Source organism: Canis lupus, chromosome 25 (genome assembly GCF_048164855.1).
Source record: "Canis lupus baileyi chromosome 25, mCanLup2.hap1, whole genome shotgun sequence".
NCBI classification, from domain to species: domain Eukaryota; kingdom Metazoa; phylum Chordata; class Mammalia; order Carnivora; family Canidae; genus Canis; species Canis lupus.
The window spans coordinates 43,395,840-43,419,201 of record NC_132862.1 but is presented as its reverse complement, the minus strand read 5'-3'; the positions used below and the strand labels follow the sequence as shown (position 1 = coordinate 43,419,201).

Below are 23,362 nucleotides of genomic sequence, written 5' to 3'. Positions count from 1 at the left end.
TCCACAGATAAAATGAAGCTACACAGGTATCACTTCAACCCATTATTCTCTCTTTTTTTTTTAATATTTTATTTATTTATTCATGAGAGACACAGACTGAGAGAGAGAGGCAGAGACACAGGCAGAGGGAGAAGCAGGCTCCATGCATGGAGCCTGATGTGGGAACGTGATCCCGGGACTCCAGGATCACACCCTGGACCAAAGGCAGGCGCCAAACCGCTGAGCCACCCAGGGATGCCCCCACTATTCTCCATCAATTGTCAAAATGTAACAGAATTTACCATGAGCTTATCAGATAGGAAAGACTGCCAGAACAAAGAGAAAGGGATGTAGTTCCAATAAGCATTATTGATAATAATATGAAAAAAAATAAAGGAACAGATCTGTGTTAAAAACTTCCAAACTCCAGGAAGAAAAACTAGTATTTTGAGAGATACATATGGCAACAGAGAAAAAGAAAAATACAGCTCAAAAAAGTACTTCTAATCTTGTCCATAAGGAAGAACAGAACATTTTTAATACAAAGCTAATCATTTCCTTACTGAAAGCACATTTTCTGCAATGTGTTTTTGACAAATTCACTCCAAATTCATCATGCAAAGGTACATGATGATCTTCAATGAACTTGTTAACTAAAATAAAACAAAAGACATCTATTATCAAAGTTCATTTATCACAAAAATATAAACCATTATTACCCTTTTTTAATGAATAGTGACTTTCAGGAATTGAGAGACTCAAGCTGTCTGACTTCAAAGATGTATACCACAACAGCAGCTCAGTGGTTTAGCACCTGCCTTTTGCTCAGAGCGTGATCCTGGAGTCCTGGGATCGAGTCCCACATTGGGCTTCCTGCATGGAGCCTGCTTCTCCCTCTGCCTATGTCTCTGCCTCTCTCTCTCTCTCTCTGTCTCTCATGAATAAATAAATAAGATCTTAAAAAAAAAAAAAAAAAAGAGGGATCCCTGGGTGGCGCAGCGGTTTGGCGCCTGCCTTTGGCCCAGGGCGTGATCCTGGAGACCAGGATCAAATCCCACGTCGGGATCCCGGTGCATGGAGCCTGCTTCTCCCTCTGCCTGTGTCTCTGCCTCTCTCTCTCTCTGTGTGTGTGACTATCATAAATAAATAAATAAATTTAAAAAAAAAAAAAGATATATACCACAACAAAGATGGCTAAAACACAAAAACAGGTGAGAAAATACACACAAAACATGTACCATTTAATGGCTTCTCTCTCCTTCTCCAGTCCTTACTCCCATAAGCAGAGACATGTAGGTGGGATACTGAACTAACTAGACCTGTGAATTTACCAACGTTAACAAGCATACATCTATGTGCATGTTACTAAGGTCACAATCATTAGTCTCTTATTTCCAATACTTATGCATTCTAGTTCCACTTCCACTCTCCATCAATGACCAAAACATTTCCCCTATCTCATTACCATGGTTCATCACAGTATTCTCTCTTGATATCATAGTCTATATTCAAATATTTCTTTGAAAATATCTCATGATTGTGCACCATCCTCTTCATTCCTATTACCCACATTAACCCAAGCCTTCTTCTTCCAATTGACACAAAGTCAATTGCTTTCCCCCCTTCCTTGCTCGACCCATTCTGCTGAGAGCAATAAAAGCTGTTCCTGGGATGCCTGGGTGGCTCAGTGGTTTGGCACCTGCCTTCGGCCCAGGGCGTGATCCAGGAGTCCCGGGATCGAGTCCCACGTCGGGCTCCCTGCATGGAGCCTGCTTCTCCCTCTGCCTGTGTCTCTGCCTCTCTCTATCTCTGTGTCTCTCATGAATAAATAAATAAAATCTTTAAAAAAAAAATAAAAAAATAAAAAAAAAAAGCTGTTCCTAAATAGTATTTTTTATTATGTCATTCATTTCCTTGTTCAAGAAATCCCTAGGGCAACTTCCTACTATTCAAATTCTTCTTCAAATAAATTCCAGACTAAGAAATAAAAAATTACTCTTAAAGGATGAACTGAATTATATCTAGATAAAGCTGTCAAGAAGAGAGAGAGGAAGCAAGGGAGGGCAGGGAAAAAGGGAGTGGAAGGGGGGGACAACTCCCCAAATGGTTCTCTACAAAAGTTCCACTTTACTCCACACCATTTCCAACATTCTGAAAAGCTAAAAGATTTAGAACACCCATACCAGAGGCATTCTGGCCTCCCCGTAACCAATTCTAGTGATGATCAAGCATTACTTTCTGGAACTGACTCTTTCATCAAATGGATATAGCTTTGTTAGAAAATACAGTATATTTCCTCCATGGAGCCAAAATCTGTAACCCTATTTTCTGCACTCATTTTTCTAGCATTGGCCTTTCCCCAAAAAAAATAATGAAAAAGAAAAAAAAACTTCCTTCTATATGGCTGCCCATCAAATACAGAGTATAACTAAAATGTCACAAGTCTCCTCTTCTTTAGTTCCCTCAACCACTCCTTATGAAGCATGGTTTCTAGCCACCCCCTCCCTCCCTGGGCACCCATAACATGATGTCAAGTTCTAGGAGCATACGATTTTAAAAAGTGAAATGCAACTCTGTCCTCCCTTAATAGAACCAAAAACTAAGTTCATTTTCTGGTTTCCTTGCACAATAAAATAAAAACTGGGTTTCCCAACTCATATTTAAGCTACTATCTGCAAAGCTGCTGTAAATTAGCAAATCTCTAAAAACTATTCTGTCACTGAGATGAAATCACACACTAGACTACAGTGTGAAATGCAAGAAGGGAGAGTGGAGGGAAGAAGCTGCAATCCTCTGGCAAATCCTTATTTCCTCACAAATAAGCCCTGTCAGATATTTGCACATTTTTTATTAGATTCAATGAATAATTTTTCATAGCATTCCACTACATTCCAACTGAAGCAAATTTACCAACTCTACAAGCAGCCAATTTCTCATACCCACCTACATTACCTCTGTATGTGACAAAGTCCAATGGATAGGTAGCTTAAATTTGTAGAAGACAAACATGAACAAATTTCCTTCTCAAAATGATTGTTAACTCACCAAAAGGAACATATCTATTTTAGATCTGACTTTATATTTCTCAGGACATTCTGATAGTTCCTTTAACACATCCCATTTCTGAAACACCTAAAAAGATCACATCTATCTGTAAAATAAATTAGGATATTGATTTATCTACCATACTCTGCTTTATTATTCATAATCTATTATTTCTATGTTAAAACAGAATTATCAAAAAGAAAAGTTAAAACAGTCCAAGACATAGATTCCAGATTTTAATATCAGACTTAAATAACAGTAAAACAATTAGCAACCTCATGATAAAGCTTACTTAAATTCAAAGAATGATAGCTTTCACCATATGACAAATGAAGATACAACCTAAAACTGTAAAAATGTTAATAGCCACCAGTGTCCTAACAGAACAAATGACAAAGATTTTTATAAATTTATCTTTTTTTATTTCTGAACTTGGAAATTCTCTTGATCCCTAAACAAAATCAAAATTCAAAAATCAAAATCCTGAATAAGGGGATCCCTAGATGGCTCAGCGGTTTAGCGCCTGCCTTCAGCTCAGGGTGTGGTCCTGGAGTCCTGGGATGGAGTCCCACATCGGGCTCTCTGCATGAAGCCTGCTTCTCCCTCTGACTGTGTCTCTGCCTCTGTGTGTGTGTGTGTCTTTCATGAATAAATAAATAAAATCTTTAAAAAAAAAAAATGCTCCAAAATCCTGAATAAAATCAGACTCTAAAAACAAAAAAATACACAAAACATTAAACTCACTTGCCACACTACAATACTGGATTTTGACCACACAAAATCCCAATGAAAGTGCTTTAGAACTGTTATTGTTTAAATTAAGCTTCCAACTAAACTCAACATATAAAAATATAACAAAGCATATATCAAAAAAAAAAAAAAAAAGTATGACAGTATCTTGTTAAGTGTTGGTTAGAATAAAATAAAACAGAAATCATCCAAAGCCATAGCTTTGCAATTCAAACAAGCTCACAGCTGGACTTTTATTCTTACCAAACCGTACACTAAAAACCTTCCTCATTTTCAATTTAAGAAGAGAAAAAGAAAAGGTCTTTCCTGGTAAAACATGTATCGTTCCATATCTCCAACCATTAGTATTTGAAAGTTCAATAACAAAAAGGAGTATTGAGACATAAAAACAGCTGGGTATTTATTTTAGAAACAATTTTTTTAAAAGGACTCTATAATAATGAACCATACACATTGGCAATTCTAAGCAAATGTGTTTTTACGTTTGATATGATTCTAGAACAGACCTCTGTGGCCCAATCAGATCAAACATTTAGAATGCATCTAAATCCCCAGTCTCAAACTGGAATGGGGAAATCTATTTAATTACTGTAAATCCTATTAAACCAATCTTCTTTGTAAAGTGGAAAATGTCTGACCTCTGAGGGCTCTGGAGGGTATAATGAATGCAGAGTTTAATTAGGGCCCACTGTTGGCTCACTATAATCTATTAATTAGCATTCTCAGTCCTCTCAGTATCTCATTGCAGTGTCTCACTTTACTTTAAAATTGCACCCTATGCTTTTTGGACCAAAGTTACACAATTTTAGGATTGTGTGGTAATTATAGTGGGTGCAGGAAGAATATATTCCTGCCAGCACTGGTGCTTAATTAGGGCAAGGGGCGGAATCTAGATAAGGCTGTGTTCACCCTCCTTCAGTGCATGTGGTTTTTTTTGGCATCACACGCCTGTGGACTATTTCACTTCCATTGGACTTCAGTGCTGACTCCTCACCTCACTCTTTACAGAAGATTCAAATACTTTGCCTTTAAATGTAGTTTGATAATTACAAAGGATATTGTCATTGCTTTTTATCCATATAGCTTTCGCAATATAGGCACAATTAGCTGCCTCAATTATTTGAAAATAAAGACATATATCAGTAATTTTTTCCTTGTTAAAATGGACATTTCCAAGTTGCTTGATAATAAAAATCATCTTTGTGAAAGGCATATTTTCAGTATCATCAGAAAGGTATACAAAAAAAAAAAAAAAAGAGAAAGGTATACTAGAGGCCAGCTAATTCAATGTAAATCTAGTAGTCTTAATTCAACTTCTACCAAAATCCACTTTAAATTATATATAAGCTTATATTTATACATATTACATTTATACACACACAAATGTAGTGTCAATATACTCTTGAAAGGTAGAAACTTTAAAGGGAATTGTTTACTCATGTGTAATCTTTACACAATATTTATCACAAGAAGTTATAGCTCAGCCATTGATTTTTATTAACAATAATTTGAGACTGAATAATATTTAAGTACGACGTACTATGTTAATGCCTGTCTAAATACATATACAAAGTACCTCATATTTGAGCACTGAAACACCATCAGTATGTACTCCAATTTATCAATCTGATTTTTACAAATTAAAAAACCTAATATTGGGCAGCCTGGGTGGCTCAGCAGTTTAGCGCGGCCTTCGGCCCAGTGATCCTGGGGTCTTGGGATCGAGTCCCACATCAGGCTCCCTGCATGTAACCTGCTTCTCCCTCTGCCTGTGTCTCTGCCTCTCTCTGTGTCTCTCATGAATAAATAAATAAAATCTTTAAATAAATAAATAAATAACCTAATATTCTTGACATACAGATACATAATGATTTTTTTAAAGATTTTATTTATTTATTTATTTATTTATTTATTTACTTACTTACTTACTTACTTATTTATGAGAAACAGAAAGAGAGAGAGGGCAGAGACACAGGCAGAAGGAGAAGCAGACTCACTGTGGGGAGCCTGATGCGAACCTCGATCCCAGGACCCCAGGATCATGACCTGAACCAAGGGCAGATGCTCAACCACTGAGCCACCCAGGTGCCCCCAGATACAATCTTTAAGACATTATGCTAAAAAAAAAAAAAAAAAAAAAAAGACATTATGCTACATTGATACCTTACCACAAGACTAAATAAAGCAAATTCTTTTTTTCTGTCTTGAAATTTACAATTCAACACCAATTGTAAAAACTTTCAGAATGTATCCAGGAATGATAAACTTTTGGTGTTGTACTTCACCTTCTGAGAACAAAACTGTGAACTGAGGAAAACACATTCTCTCCCCCACCCCATGTCATATGTCATCTGAATATTTTATCTATACATCCATGATTTCAAGGTGAGGAGATACCAAAATCACCAGGATGGGCTTTTTTGTTTAAACATATCTAAGATTTTAAACACTTTTTCCTAAACATACATTCCTTCTACCAAGGGTCACTGTCACAGTTAACAATCATTATGTACAGGAGTCTGTCACTATCCTGAAGTGCAGTAGGCAGAAAAAAGGTTGAGAAGCGCTGAGCCAACCGTGCTTTGTTTTCCCTTCTGTCACAACTGAGCTCAAAGAATCATCATGAATTCCCTACGGCAGATGAGCAATACACTGGTTTAAGAATTAGATGTACCACATTCTAAAGATCCCAAAATTGGCTTATCTCAGAACCACCAGGGAAGCTGGACTCCATCTCCAAACATTTATAAAGTGAGACCTGGAAATCTATATTTTAAATAAATGTATCAGAACCAACATTTAGGAGCCTCGTCCTTACTTTTAAGATCTAACACTGGGGTCTATTTTAGTTTTTCTCTTTCTTTTCACATTTTTGTTTTTAAAGTCTTAAAGATTAAATCCCAAAAACTTCCTAAGGAATACCTTTTAAAGGACATTTCTTCTTTTTTAATCTCTAAGAGACTTAGAGATTTAACTATACTAATAAGACATTCCAAGTCTGTGTAATAACAGATTATATTTAATTGCTGGTTAAAAAGTAAATGCAAAGTAGTATGAGGCTATAATATATCTGAGAAGAGAAAATTATCATAATTTCTAATTATTTTGAAATCTCTGATTCAAAAGAATTAAACATTTAGGCATTTTTTTAAAGATTTATTTATTTGAGAGAGAGGAGGTGCAGAGGGAGAGGGAGAGACAATCTTAAGCAGACTCTGCACTGAGTGTGGAGACCCATGCTAGACCTGATCCCACAACCCTTAGATCATAGCCTGAGCTGAAACCAAGAGTTGGATTCTTAACCAACTGACCCACCCAGGTGCTCCAATATTTAGTTTTTGGGTTTTTTTTTGTTTTTTTTTTTTTAATTTTTATTTATTTATGATAGTCAGAGAGAGAGAGAGAGGCGCTGAGACACAGGCAGAGGGAGAAGCAGGCTCCATGCACTGGGAGCCCGACGTGGGATTCGATCCCGGGTCTCCAGGATCAGCCCTGGGCCAAAGGCAGGCGCCAAACCGCTGCGCCACCCAGGGATCCCTAATATTTAGTTTTTAATTCATATTGTACTATCAAGTAAATTTGAAGATTTTTAACTCTGTGATGTTAAATTAAGTAGTTCAGAGAATAGTAAATAGGCATTAAAATAATGATTCAGACATAGGGCTTTAATATACAGCAGATGTGTTAGCTACAAAAGATAATAAAAATAAATAAATAAAAATTAAAAAGATCACAATATAATACCTATAATATTCCTTTGTATAAATTATATCTGTGTGTATGCACAGAGATGTTCATTAGGGAGAAACAACAAAATGTTAACCATGGAATAGCAAAGTTACCATATATGGGAGGATCTAGAGCAAATTTTGATTTCATATCTATGTTTTTCAGTATTATTTTTATGATCAGAGAAAAGAAGCTATTTTTACTACTAGAAAATTAAGTCTGGGGCTTTAACATACAAAACAATATAACTAGCAATCTTCTTCAAGTAACCAAAACAGTAGACATGAATGCCTGAATTAAGTGTTAGTTAATAGAATGGTAAAACAATCAACAAATCTTAGATTTACTTCACCAAAGACATCACTTCTAACTCCTTCTTTCTTAGCATTATTCAAGAATGCTAAAGAAATCCAAGTAAGTTTATTACTTTCTTCATAATTTTTATTAACCAAACTCCAAAACAAAGTATAATATTAATAAGGTAGCTACTTTAAAATTTTTCTTTAAGAGTAGAATTTTTTAAGGAGGCAAATAATTCAAACTCGTAAGTTTAAGAAAATTTGTAAAAGTCTCAAATAAAAAGTATGATTAAGATTTTAGTTGCTGGGGTGCCTGGGTTCTCAGTTGGTTTAGCATCTGCCTTCAGCTCAGGTCATGATCCCAGGGTCCTGGGATCTAGCAGCATTCGGCTCCCTGCTCAGTGGGGAGTCTGTTTCTCCCTCTCCCTCTGCCCCTCCCCTGTGTTCATGCTTGCTATCTCTCTCAAATAAATAAATAAAATCTTTAAAAATGTATTTTTTAATTGCTGGAAGCATGAATAGGATTTGTTCACATCTCTGGAGTCATGTTACTCAATGTGACATGACAGTGGCCAAAACATCAACTATAACTTGGGAGAGGAAAAAAAAAAAAATGTCTCATATATCTAATAAAATAGCATTTAGCTCTCAAACTGCAAAGCCCTAAGTATAATGCCTAGTTACCTCATTTATTTTCTAGAAGCAATCAATCTACCAAATTGCCTTTCTTCCACTGTAAGTTAGTATGTGGTACCAAAGTAAGCACCATGGTAAATCTTATTCCTATCCCTCACACTTAAGATATGTAGCCTGAGTAATTCTGTTAACGCATCTTAGAGCACATGGCAAAATTATACTCTCTCGAGAACTGGAGAAAGGTAATACAGGGTTAAAGAAAAGACAGGAAGAGAAAGAGAAGCAGGGAAATGCAAGCAGGAAAGCAAGCAAGAACAGCGAGCAAAGAGACATGGCAACCAGAAAAAAACTACAGCACCGGGCAAAAAAGGTTAAGAAAAGGACAGAAAATAGTCAGATAAATAGGAAAAAGATAAATGAACCAAGAAGAAGAAAACCTAAGGAAGAAAAGAAAGAGAATAGCTCATTTCATTCATACACACGATTTCAGTCAAAAAAGGTAAGCATACATATAACACTAACCTGGTTTTCCTCCTGCACCACTCTATACTGTTCCTTCCAAATAGTGATTTTGGAAGCTTCATCTTTTCTCAGGGCTCGTTCTTTCTTCAGCTCTGGGCTCCAGAAAGTCTTGATGCTATTCATTGAAGAACTTAATTTGCTCTCCTTTACTTCCACATCCTTCCGCAAGAGATCATTTTCTCTTAACACTTCTTTCAGCTGTGTCTGCAGATCCATGATTGTATTATCTCTTGCCTGACGAAGAGAGTGAGGAACAGTGGATGCCATACTCACAGGAGGGAGGTGATGCTCTCCAAATGCTATGGTGTCACTAGCTACCCCACTGCTAGCTATATTGGGGCTACTGCCCATAGCAGTCATCCTGACACCATACGGCAGACGTCCCCCAGAACGCCCAAGCGTCATGGTGCTTTTAGGGGTTTCTGAACCCACATTTTCATGGTCACTTAGATACATAGGTCCAGATGTAGCATAAGCAGCATTTAAGGATTGGATATTCTCCATTGAAAGGGTTTTTCCACCGCCACCACCAACACTGCTTCCAGAACTCCCTCCTGTACTATTGGTTCGACGATGACCCAAGCGAGGGGAACGAGGAAGCCTAGGTGAACGCCCAGGGCTCTGGTTGCTTGGTTCCACCTTCCCAACTGAGCGAGCACTTCCATACATGGTTGCAAGATGAACTTCGGTGCCAAGTTGTAAAGCAGAAAGCAAAGTACGAAATTCCGTGAGGTTTCTCAATGGCTGTAAGTCTGCTTAAGGCTACTCAGAAATAACAGGTCTCCAGCTGTTCAGTCTTGAAGAAATGCCTAACACCATATCTGTAATGAAAAGATCACACATTAAATCCTCCCTCTCAGAAAATTTTTCATTACCCCCACATAAGAAAGATCTCCCTGTCATCTATTTATTCATGCATTCAAAATCTGTCTACAGCACATTTCACTTTAAACATCATTTTAACAGTATTTTGCATGTCTCAAAACTAAATACTGAAACCATGCCACACAAATGGAAAAAAAGAAATAAGAGGTATAAAGACTAACAATAAAAGGATAAAACTCTATGTTTGAACCTAAGATTTTCTAACTGGAAAACCCAGGATCACTCACAGTTATTAAAAATAACAGGATTCTACAAATCGGTTAGATATAAAATAAATACATAAATACCAGTATCTTCCTATACATTAGTAACACAATTAGAAGACACAATTTTTTACTCACATATAGCAACAAAATCATAAAAACACTTTAAGTACAAATCTAACAAAAAGGTGCAAGCATGAAATACTTCATATCCTAAAGAAAATCCCTACAGGATTCTCCAAATAATCCAACAAGCTGACCCTAAAATTCAAATAGAAGAGTTAAGGTATAAGAATAACGTAAACAATTTGTAACACAAGAACAAAGAAGGAAGCTGTTCCCTAAATACCAAGATAAGTTACAGGTCCATGATTCCTCCTCACTTTCAATGCCAAAATCAAAAGAGCTATACGTTTTGTTTCTTCTTAACTCATTTAACAGCAAAACCTGACCTGATCTGGTATGAGGTCATTTATTATTTATAGGTATTATTCACACACTTACTGAGAAAACAATGTATATGATTACAGGATACTGCATAATGTCCACTGGGTATCACGGGGGAAAAAATCTGGACTTCAAGCCAAATAAGACCCCCCAGAATTTCTCGTAAGAACTCAGAGCTTTGGGGAGCCCGGGTGGGTCAGCGGTTTAGCACCGCCTTCAGCCCAGGGTGTGATCCTGGAGACCTGGGATGGAGTCCCAAGTTGGGCTCACTGCATGGAGCCTGCTTCTCCCTCTGCCTGTGTCTCTGCCTCTCTTTCTCTCTGTGTTTCTCATGAATAAATAAAATCTTTAAAAAAAAAAAAAAAAAAAAAGAACTCAGAGCCTTTTAAAACCACAGTATTTAAAATTGTATAGTACTGGCACAGGAACATAGTCTAAAGTGTATATGTAAGTTAGTATATGCTAAAAGTAACATTTCAAAAGAATGAGGAAAAGACAAATCATTTCAATAAATGAGGTTTGAACAACTGGTGCTCTTGGAAAAATAAATTACATCCCTACTTCACACAGTACACAAAAAATAAATTCTATGTACATTAAAGATACAAATTTAGTTGTTTTTTTCTTTGAGAATGTGTGTATGCATATGCTTATGTGAGCAGGGGGTGTGGGTAGGGGAAAGAGAAAGAGAAGACCAAGCAGCCTCTGTTCCAGCATGGAGCCCAACTTTGACATGAGATGAAATCAAGAGTTGGATGCTTGACTCACTGAGCCATCTAGGTAGGTGCCCCAAAGATACAAATTTTAAAACTATCAAAAGTACTAGAAGAAAACTTAGGAGAATACCCTTGTACCCTTGTGAACTTGAGTTAAGGTAGGATCTCTTACAGTAAGAAACAAAAAGCAAAACTATAAAGAAACACAATGTATTTAAATATGCTAAAATGGCATATTAAGTATTACATCAAAAAATACTATAAGTAAAATTAAAAGAGAAACCAAAAACTAGGTGATATATATCTAACATAGGTATATAGATATATACAGCCTGTATAAAGAATTCCTACACGGAAATGCCAAATTTCAAAGAGCAATGGTATAGGGGGAAGGGAGCTTGTATTGTAAGAGGAAGTTGGGGGCAAAAAATCTAAAGTGAACTTTAGGTTCACTTTACATTCATAAAGCTTGAATTCTTTTTATTTATTTTTTTAAAGATTTTACTTATTTATTCATGAGAAACACAGAGAAAGAGAGAGAGGCAGAGACACAGGCAGAGGGAGAAGCAAGCTCCACGTAGGAAGCCTGACGTGGGACTCAATCCCGGGTCTCCAGGATCAGGCCCTGGACTGAAGGCGACGCTAAACCGCTGAGCCACCCAGGCTGCCCAAGCTTGAATTTTTTAAAAGCAAAGTATGTTCATATTCCACAAGCATAATAAAAACCAATTTTAAAAACATTTATCACAACTATCTACTTTCAATTCTCTCAAAAAATAAATCAACTAGATCTCCATGGTACTCCAATACAGTACCAAAAGAACTGGCTCAGGTCAAGTAACAGGGATCAGCACATTAAATAATATTTTCCAAAAATCCACTGTTATGTAGAAGTCTTAAGTGTTTCTTCACCAGGGCACCTAGGTGGCTCAGCTGGTTAAGCATCCGACTCTTGATTTCGGCCCTTGATTTCTCCTTGGGTCATGATCTCAGGGTCATAAGATCATCATCGTTATCTGCTCCTCCCTCAGTGGAGAGTCTGCTTGTCCTTCTTCCCTCCCCTTCTTGCCCCCCCCCCAAGAGTCTGCGTCTCCCTCTCCCTCCCCTTCTTGCCCCTCCAAGAGTCTGCTTGTCCCTCTCCCTCCCCTTCTTGCCCCCCCCCAATTCACATGCACACTTTGTCTCTAAATTTTTTTAAATGTTTCTTCCTGAAAACACTACCCAAGGGAACCCTGGGTGGCGCAGCGGTTTAGCACCTGCCTTTGGCCCAGGGCGCAATCCTGGAGACCCGGGATCGAATCCCACGTCGGGCTCCCGGTGCATGGAGCCTGCTTCTCCCTCTGCCTATGTCTCTGCCTCTCTCTCTCTCTCTCTGTGACTATCATAAATAAATTTTTTAAAAAATTTAAAAATTTAAAAAAAACACTACCCAAGTAACTCACATAGTCAAAATTAGGAATTTAAAGAATCCATATACTTCACTCAAACTCAAAGAGGTTATTTTTCAGAAATATAAATTCACTGGCAGTCTCACCTTAACATTAGTAAAGCCCTAGGGTAATAGCAAGCAGAACAGAAAGTACATAGAGCCTGAATCTTTAAGGTTCCATCTCAGAAATAGCAATAGTTGGATGCCTGGGTGGCTCAGGGGTTGAGGATGTGCCTTCAGCTTAGGTCATGATCCTCCCTACAGGGAGCCTGCTTCTCCCTCTGCCTATGTCTCTGCCTCTTTCTCTGTGTCTCTCATGAATAAATAAATAAAGAAATCCTTTAAAAAAGAAATAGCAATAGTACATCAAGTTCAGAAATTACAATACTCTACTAGTAATGTTTGGAAATTCCTCTCTGGGAATAACCTAGATTAAGAAGTAAAAATTTCTTGGGATGCCTGGGTGGCTCAGTGGTAGAGCATCTATCTGCCTTCAGCTCAGGGCATGGTCCCAAGGTCCTGCATCAGGTTCCCCACAGGGAGCCTGCTTCTCCCTCTGCCTGTGTCTCTGCTTCTCTCTGTGTGTTTCTCATGATTAAAATTAAAAAAAGAAAAAAAAAAAAAGGTAAAAATTCCATGTTTTGTTTTGTTTTGTTTTTTAGGTAAACTCTATGCCTAACATGTGGCTTGAACTCAGAACCCAAGATCAAAATTCACATGCTCTACCAAGTGAGCCAGCCAGCACCCTTCCTTTTCATGATTAATCTGGACTGTGAGGTAGGTGACAATAACCTACATATTGCTGTTTGAATGAATTCTATTTCAAGATCAAAGAGGAATGCAAAGTTTTTCTCTTTTTAAGTAAGATGAATTGCTTAAAATAAGAGCCATTCATTATCCAGAATCCCTTGAACGATAACAAAAGCTAACATTTAGTATTTACCATATGTCAGGCATTGTGCTAAAAATTTTATAATATCTAATATATTTTTTTAAGATTTTATTTATTCATTCATAAGAGACACAGAAAGAGGGGCAAAGACATAGCCATAAGGAAAAGCAGGCTCCCCACAGGGAACCCCATGCGAGACTCAATCCCAGGACCCCAAAATCAACACCTGAGCCAAAGGCAGACACTCAACCACAAGCCACCCAAGTGCCCCTCTAATGTAATATTTAAAAGCCTCCCATAACATAGGTACTGTTATTGTCTCCATTTTAGAGATGATGAAAGTAGGCTTATAGGTGTTAAGTGACATCTGAAGTCACATACCCATTAAGTGGTAGGGTCAAGATTTGAATTAGGGCACCTAATTCCACAGCTCTGGAGGCTCTTAACTACTGTGCTTTAGCCACAGTCATCTGCTGAGAACGTCTCAACTCACCATAGGGTATTAAAGGCTTCCACAGTTTTAAGGCAGTGTGTGCTGCTAATCTAGTACTTAGGCCTTCCAGATATAAAGCTTAAATAATCACATTTACCTTTCTATTAAGGAGAAAGTCTTTTTTAAAAGATGATGGGCAAAAGAACAAAGTAAGTCAGACTAACAAAATAAGGAGTAATAAGTCAAGAGTCTCAAGAATCATGCCATGAGAACAATACCCTGCCACATTCAAGAAAAAAATTCTCAACTGTGCTTTTGTGCAGAATTCTATTTTCATGTAGTCAAGTAACTAAATCACACTGAATAGGCTAAGATCCAATAACAAAAATTCCAATCAAGTTTTCAACATTAGCAGGTGCACTCTAATGTTCAAGTCACTTTCATATCCAAAATGGCACTGGCATGTGGAGTCTTTATTATTATCAGAACTATATTCATTTACACAACAAAAGAAAAAAATTTACTAGCTCTGAATTCTTCACACTAGCTTTTTAATCTCAGGAGCTTCAGGGAAGATAGTGTTCCAAAAAAAAAAATCTTTTAAAAATATTCCAGGGCAGCCTGAGTGGCTCAGCCATTTGGCCCCACCTTCAGCTCAGGGCCAAATCCTGGAGACCCCGGATCGAGTCTCACATTGGGCTCCCCGCTTCTCCCTCCACCTGTGTCTCTGCCTCTCTCTCTCTCTCATGAATGAATGAATGAATAAATAAATAAAACCTTTAAAAATAAATATTCCAGATATACAACCACAAAATATTAATTCTTGCACTTTAAACAACTGACAAAAAAGAACATGCAGTATGATTCCATGTATGTAAAATTCTAGAACTTATTATGACAGGAATCAGTGTGCCTGGGGATGTGGTTGGGAAAGGCATGATCAAAAAGGAAGAGGAAACTTTCTCGGGGTGATGCAAATGTTCATTATCTTGACTGGGGTAATGGTTTCATGGGTGTATACATGTCAAAATTCATCAAATTATATATTTTTTAAAGTTTCTTTTTTTTTTTTTTAAAGAAATCTCTACACCTAACATGGGGCTCGAACTTACAACTACGATATCAAGAACCACATGCTTTACTTACTGAGTGAGCCAGGCTCCCCTCATCAAACTATATACTTTAAATACATTCAGTTTATTGTTACATTAATTATACTACAAAAGTTTGGGGAAAAAATTTCACACTCCAAACTGCCTTGTCCTTGATTAATCCAAAAAAAACACCTTCACTGATTATACAACTGGAATACTAATTGCCCGTGAAAAAAATCATACAGCTATACAGTTTGAGCCCATAATGTTACTCCCAGGGTCCTTCAGTTAGCTTCCTATTCAAATTTTGTAGCTCCCTATCTACTTAATCTGTTGTGGTTACTTCAAATCTTCCCCCTCTGCCTATCAGACAGAATACATGAGTCTCCTGGGTCAGAGACAAAAAACTTTATTACTCACAGGACAGCAGAGAGTATGAGCATCATGTCTGCATTGGGTCCTTGTTACCCTCAAGTCCCACAGGTAACAAGAGAGGTCCAGATAGATACTATACATGCAGCGGGTCTGCATCGTAGCTGAGGATAGTGAGTTTAGGGAATCCACCACTTTTATAACAAGCAGTAAGCCTGCTCTGTCCCAATGGGAAACATCACCTCAAGGTGGCTTGCTGCAAACACAATCCTGAGAAATGGCCCAGGTTAAGAGTACTCAGGGCCTTGAATTCTTAGCATACCCAGCAAGCCTTGCAGGAAAGAAAAGACCCATGGATGACTCACCCTCCTGACAAGTATTTGTGGTAGTTTTTAAGGTATCTCCATAAATTCTTTGATACTGCTCCCTTCAAGAGGGAAAGCAAAATTCCTCTTTCTCTGAATGTGAACTGGACTTAGTGATTTGCTTCTGATGATGCATCACTTCCAAGACAACTCATAAAGGACAATGGGCCTTCTGTCTTGGTCACTCTCTTGGATCTCTCATTTTGTGATGAGCTAGTTACCATCTGTAAGCATATTCAGCTAACCTACAAGAGAGCCATACAGTGAGAATTTGAAGCCTCCTGCCAACAGTCATGTGAGATAGCTTCAAAAAAGATCTTCCAACCCCAATCAAGCCTTCAGATGACTGCAACCTCATGAAATACCTTGAGCCAGAAACCTGAGTCAGCTGTGCTCTGCATAACAGTAAGATGTTTGTTTTTTTAATTTAGGTTTTTTTTTTTTTTTTTTTTTTTACTTTTAATACCACAAGAAACTAATACAGAGTTGTTCCTGAAATCTTTGCTTCAGAGGGGGCATATACCCACACATGTACATACTGTATCACATTTAAAAACGTGTTTCTTTTTGCAGGTTCTAAAAAATTCAACACCATTGCCAAAATGATCTTCTAATACAGAGTCAGGAACCCCCAAGACTCTAAGATCCTTTCAGGAGGTCTGTGAGAGCAAAACTATTTTCATAGTACAATGATATCATTTGCCTTTTCCACTGTACACCCTTACAAATGTATAGTAGTGTCTTCCAGAGGCCACATAATATGTAGTATATCCCACTGACAACTAATGGAATTATGCTCAGGTACTCTTAGGCTTTAAATTTTTCAGTTTTACTTTTTTCAGTTTTACTTTCCAAAATAGTAAACAGTAATAGATATAACCTACATAAACAAAAGCTATTTATAGTCCTCACTGATATTCAAAAGCGTATAGGGATGGTGGAACAAAAAAGTTTAAGAACCACTGCTCTAAAATATATTTAAATATAACATGAGCACACATACATACTTCCTTTGATGGCTTCCCAAAATAAAAATCTAAATTCCTTGGCAGTGCATGTAAGATTTTCATGGCTTCAGTCTTGCCTTCCTCCCTACAGCAGTTTACTTAACCACTCTCCTTTTCCATGTGACAACCATTAACAAGTACCTACAATTTCCTAAAATATCATGCCCTCTTCTTGTTTCTATGACCCTCCTCTTCCCCCATCAACTGGCTAACTACCTACTGCTCATTCTTCCAAACTGTTGGAAGAATAGTCACAGTTCTACATAGACCCTTAAACCCTTCAATCATAATTTAGGTACCCCCTCATGGAACCAAGGGCTTTCAAAATAATGTACTTACTCTGTTTTAGTTAATTAATTGCATCCTTAAAGGAATGTCTTATTTCCAAAACCTAGCATAATACCTATTACAAATCAAATATGCAATGTTTGCTGAATCTACAAGCTGATCTGAATACAATTCATTAAAATAGTTCCTATATTGAGAAGGTTGTAGCAAGCTTGAAATTAGTTTAAGGAAACTGCAACTAAATGCAACGTAAGGGGCAGCCCCAGTGGCCCAGCAGTTTAGTGCTGCCTTCGACCTGAGGTGTGATCCTGGAGACCAGGGGTCGACTCTCATGTTCGGGCTCCCTACATAGAGCCTGCTTCTCCCTCTGCGCCTGTGTCTGTGCCTCTGTGTGTGTGTGTGTGTGTGTGTGTGTGTCTGTCATGAATAAATAAATAAAATCTTTTAAAAAATTAAAATAAAAAAATGCAATGTAAGAAATATAATAAAAGTCCTTTTTTCACTTCTTTCAAGTTAATAAACTTTATTTTTAAATTGTAACCAAATTCCATAAATTTGACAACCTCCTTCTCTATATGTATTGCTATGTATTTCTGTCCTCTAATATTATGCCCTGAAAATCACAGAAATGTTCTAAACAGTCAAGACTTAAATTTTTTAAAAACAAACTGCTTTTCTTAGATAAATAAAAATAGGAAATTCGCTAGCTACATTTTAATTCCAAAAAGACATCATTAAGCTCAATAAGAACAGACTAATTCCTCTCGTTTTATAAGAAAAAAAATTTTAAATTCTGTCCTCTCTCTCTCTCTCTCTCTCTCTCTCACACACACACACACACACACAGCAACCACGTGTAAAAAATATGCCTATGGATACAACACTGCTTTTAATACTGAACAGTCTATTAAATTATCTGGCAAGTTAATATTATAGCCTAAGACCTATCAAGTACTTCAAATGAGTATTCTTACCCTATATTTTGAGTTTTTAAAAATACTAAAAAATATCAGCACAGCATTTAAAACTCTGCAAGTTTATCCAGAGTTATGTTTAGAAAAATTTCCTAAAATCTCCTTCTGATAAGAACATTACTAAAAATCTGGTTTATCTTAGATTTGGTGTTTATTAATGACATAGTTTCACCATCAAATCATATTTCCATGTTCCCACAAAAAAAATTATAATTTTTACAGCATTTCTATTTTTCACCAAAGCATTCTTAACTCAAAAATAGCCTAAAAGGCTCAAAACAGTGGGTTTCCCTATCAGGATAAATTTCAATGTGTTCTCAGAAAATAAAGTCAAGCAACCTAAAATTGGGGTGCCTGGGTGGCTCATCAGTTAAGCATCTGCCTTTGGCTCAGGTCATGATCTCAGGGTCCTGGGATTGAGCCCCACATCAGGCCCCAACGTCGGTGGGGAGTCTGCTTGTCCCTTGCTCTCTGCCCCTCCCCCTGCTTACATTTTCTCTCTCAAATAAATAAAATCTTTAAAGAAAATACCTAAAATTAATCCAGTTTTGGTGGTATACACTTATAAGCAAGGAAATTAATAGTTTTAGTGGTACACACTTAGCAAAGAATTTTTTTAAAGGTATAAAAGACTATCAACATTCATAATGATTAGGTTTATTTTTTAAAGTCATTTTTTAAATTTTTAAGTCATTTTTTTAAAGTTCCCTAAATGAAATGGAATGGCAAAAATTAAAAATACAATTCCAAATCATGAAGCCACAGTGCTCAGAATACAGAGATGTAATTTTTATAGTATCCTCCTTAACACTGTTGCTCTTTGTACTAAAGCATATTAATAACACTGTGCTCAAGTATGAAACCAAAAGCATGACCTAAAATCTTTTCTGGGGAGCAAGTATAAAAATGTGCAGTAACAAAAATGTAATTCTAGACCTTACATACATTTCATCCCAACAAGCTCCCTGTGAATTAATTCTTACCGGACTCCTGAGGCTTAGTCATGTAGTAGGAAAGGCTTGCGCTTGCACTGGTTGGTTCAGCTCCATGATTTAAACGTGTAACATTAAACAAATGAATCTGTCAGAGCCTCAGTATTTTCATCTATAAAAATGGACAGAGTATATTCCTCAAAAGATAGCTAAAAGAATCAAATCAGTGAATAAGTATAAAATATCTATCTAGGGACACCTGGTGGCTCAGCCATTGAGCATCTGCCTTTGGCTCAGGTTGTGGTCCTGGGATCAAGTCCAGCATCAGGCTCCCTGCAGGGAACCTGCTTCTCCCTCTGCCTGTGCCTCTGCCTCTCTCTCTGTGTCTCACATGAATAAAAAAAATCTTTAAAAAAAAAAATCTATCTAGTTCTAAGTTTTCAATAAATGTTAGTCATTACATTTCTAGGAATTCATCTTACACATACTTTCACACAAGTGGGAAAACTGGTAAGAATAAACTAAATTCTTTGAAATAACAAGACTCAGGAGCACCTAGGTGGCTCAGTCAGTTAAGAGTCCTCCAGCTCAGGTCATGATCCTGGGGTCCTGGGACTGAGCCCTGTATTGGGCTCCCTGCTCAGAGGGGAGTCTACTTCTCCTTCTCTCTGTCTCCCTCCCTGCTGTGCTCTCTTGCTCTCTCTCTCAAATAAATAAAATCTTAAAAAAAAAAAAAAAGACTCTGGTAATAGTCTAAAATTATGGTAATACTATTAAAAAGAATAAGTCTGGGATGCCTGCAGTGATCAGTCAGTTAAGCATCTGACTCTTGATTTTGGCTCTGGTCATGATCTCAGGGTTGTGAGATCAAACCCCACATCGGGCTCCACACTGGGCTTTGGAGCCGGCTTAGGATCCTCCCTCTCCTTTTGCTCCCTCCCAACCGCTCTCAAAAAAAAAAAAAAAAAAGAAAGAAAGAAAGAAAAGAAAAAGAATGTAAGTCTGTGAGTAATAAGAGACACAAGATACATTTTTTTCAATTTATAAGAAAAATACAAGAAATCATGAGGAGAGGTGGGTTTTTACATTTTTTCATTTCTACACTGATTCAGGTTTTAACATAAATATGAATTACTTTCCTAATTTAAAAAGTAAAATACACCCACACATATATGGACGACTTATTTTTGACAAAAGTACAAAGGCAATAAAAGTAGGAAAAGTGAGGCAATTCTGGGCAGCCCCGGTGGCTCAGAGGTTTAGCACCACCTTCAGCCAGGGGCGTGATCCTGGAGACCCAGGATCGAGTCCCACATCAGGCTCCCTGCATGGAGCCTGCTTCTCCCTCTGCCTGTGTCTCTGCCTCTTTCTCTCTCTGTCTCTCATCAATCAATAAATAAAATATTTTAAAAAAAAAAAAAGTGAGGCAATTCTGCTCCCCACAACAGGAGATCTGAACAGTACATTTGTGTGGCTGCACAATCCACCCCTTGCACTGCAGGATCACTTCCCCACCCAGGAACAGGAAGCAGCTTCTCCATGATTCTCGTAGCCCTCTATTCTTGAGGGGTTCACAGACGAGGAAGGTTACTGGAAACAAACTACAGATTGTAGTCTCTCAAGAACATAAATGGTACTCATCTTTTCCCTCCTCCACTAATTTCATCCTGTTTACAGGTCTCAGTGGCTTATCTGATGGCAACCCAAACTATCATTCCCAAGGAGCCTAAGCTCTTGATGATCATATTCATCTTAGGCCAAGATTGCTGCATATGTCCATCCAGTTAAGATGGGGCAAGGGAGTGGCCAGCTAGATCACCGACTACATATATTATTCCATCTCCATTATGTTAAGAGGGAAAAATTACAATCTAAATGTCCAACAATGGGGCATTGGCTATGTAAGTTAAGGCAAAACTATAAAATGAATTACTATCTGCAATAGGTTGAATAGTGTCACCCCTAAGTTCACGTCAATTAGGAACCTCTGGATGTGATCTCATTTGGAAAAAGAGTCTGCAGATGTAACCAAGTGATGATGAGTTCACACTGGATTATGGTAGGTTCTAAATCCAATGACTGGTGTCCTATGAGAAAAGAGATTCAGTTGTAGACACACATGTAGAAGATGGAGGCAGAGACTAGAATAGTACAGCTATGAGCCACACAGCACACCAAGGACTGCCAAGAGCCACCAGAAGCCAGGAAGAGGAAACCAGGAATTCTCTCTTGTGCCTTCATAGGGAGCAAGGTCTGCCCATACTGACTTTGGATTTCTAGCCTCCAAGACTGAAACAGAATAAATTTCTGGTTTTTTACTTCACCAAGTCTGTGGCAATTATGTTACAGCAAACCTAGAAAACTAATATACCATCTCATAATAAATGATGATGTAGCTCTATACTCAATGACAGAGAAAGATGTTTGTGATCTATTGTCAAACGAAAGAGAAAAAAGAAAAAGTTATAAACACAGACTCTACATGAGATTGTTGTTGTTTTTGTTGTTACTGTTTTGGGGTTGTTGTTTTTTTTTTCTTTTTTGAAGTTTCAGCAGGATGTACAATTCTAGGTAGTAAGATTTCTGGTGGTTATCGCACTTTCTTGTCAAACCACAGATTTTTTTCAAGCACGTACTATTTTTTATAATCAGGACAAAAAAAAACTTTTTCAGGAATGGTTGGTATAAAGATATCCAACAGAAATGGTATATTGGCATAAAATAAAGGTCTAGGCACTAAAACTCCCACTAACACTTCTAGAGTAAAGCCAGAATGGTTTCCTTATAAGCCAAAATCAACAGATTCTCTTTACTTTTACTGCATTTGACACTACTGACCACTTTTATCTTGAAACCCTTACTTGAGTGTCTCTAATACTACTCTTCTGCTTCTACTATCTAAGACAATCCCTCTTTCATACATTTTATTGGCTCTTCTTCCTCTGCCTATCCTTAAAACACTGGTACACGTACCTTATACCTCTATCCCCAAACATGTTGGTGTCTCCTGCTTAATTTTATCTTCCTAGCCCAACATACTTAAGGGATAGGACATGCTACCATTAATAATAGTTCATTTTGATAGACATTATCAAATTAAGGGTGGGAGACATATTAAAAATGCCAAATGGTCATTCTTCATTTAATAAAAGCCCCATATTCTAATACTAATACTCTTTTTTCCTCTCCATGCCCCACCGAGAATCAATATACTTTTCTTTGTATGCCTTTTCATTTTTGCTTCAATATTTAACTGAGCTATAATTCACATATCAAAAAATTCACCATTTAAAGTGTACAATTCAGTCATTTTTAGTATATTCACCAGGTTGTACAATTATACCACCAATTGCAGAATATTTTCATCATTGCGAAAAGAAATCCCACAAACCCATAAGATTCATTCCCCATTTCCCAGGCCCTGATAACCACTGTCTCCATATATTTGTCTACTGTGAATATTTCATATAAATGGAATCATATAATATGAGGCCTTTTGTGTCTCTTCAATTCAGCATAACGTTTTCAAGGTTCATTCATGGCGCAGTATGTATCATTATTTCATTCCATATAATGGCTAAATAATATTTTGTTGTATGGAAATTCCACATTTTGCTCATCCATTCATTAGTTGGTGGACATTTGGGTTCCTTCCCTTATTAATAATCCTACTATGAACATTCATGTACAAATTTTTGGTATAGACATGTATTTGTAATTCTCTTAGGTATATACCTCAGAGTAAAATTATTTGAGCAATATGAAAACTCTACGTAACATTTGAAGAAAATGTCAAACTGTCTTCCAAAGTATCTGCAACAGTTTACATTCTCAGTAGCAATGTATGAGAGTTCTAATCTGTCCACACCTTCATGGACACTTGTTACTGTCCATCTAGCCATCCTACCTGATGTGAAGTGTTAACTTACTGTGAACTTGATGTTATGACTTTTTATTTAAATAATAATCTTCAAAAAATTATAAGCATGTTTGGAGTCAAATATATTTAGTGTCCATTTTGGTAATATATGTTTTTAATATATTTATACCTATGACATTAACTATTACTATTAAACAAGTAATATATACACGTAGAAATAAAAATTCAAATAATAAAAATTAAACTCTCTTCCCTTCAGTCATTACAAATAACCACTTCTGACCATTCTGCTTTTAAGTCTAGTCTAGTTACCTCCATAACTCTAAATTATTCAACTTTTTCTTCATAGCTTTTATTACCATATAATATGCAATTTGTTTCATTTCTTCATTTTGATATTGCCAGCCTCCTTCACTGGAATTAAAGCTCTAAGAGGATAGTAAATGTTCCCTTTTTTGTTCACTGCTGTAACTCACCATTTAGAA

General features: G+C 37.1%; 2 protein-coding genes across 37 annotated transcripts in view; one reads left to right on the top strand and one right to left on the bottom strand.

Moving 5' to 3' along the window:
• The window catches only part of ERC1 (ELKS/RAB6-interacting/CAST family member 1), a 545,178-nt gene that overhangs the window by 500,827 nt on the left and 20,989 nt on the right, over positions 1–23,362 (bottom strand). For 32 of the 34 annotated variants that reach the window (XR_012017870.1, XR_012017872.1, XR_012017874.1 and 29 more), the window contains exon 2: positions 8,961–9,781. Coding sequence is in view for 21 of the 34 variants with exons in the window: in XM_072799507.1 (XP_072655608.1) it covers positions 8,961–9,629 (669 nt within the window). In the remaining 13 variants the exon portion in view is untranslated. Of the gene's footprint in view, positions 1–8,960; positions 9,782–15,479; positions 15,673–15,796; positions 15,942–23,362 lie in introns of those variants that run through there. The other 2 variants (XM_072799508.1, XM_072799509.1) reach the window with 2 other exon arrangements.
• The window catches only part of RAD52 (RAD52 homolog, DNA repair protein), a 119,455-nt gene continuing 112,091 nt past the window's right edge, over positions 15,999–23,362 (top strand). Inside the window, exons 1-2 of one of the 3 annotated variants that reach the window (XM_072799534.1) lie at positions 15,999–16,201; positions 16,370–16,453. The gene's annotated coding sequence lies outside the window, so the exon portion shown is untranslated. The remainder of the gene's footprint in view (positions 16,202–16,369; positions 16,454–23,362) is intronic. The other 2 variants (XM_072799533.1, XM_072799530.1) reach the window with 2 other exon arrangements.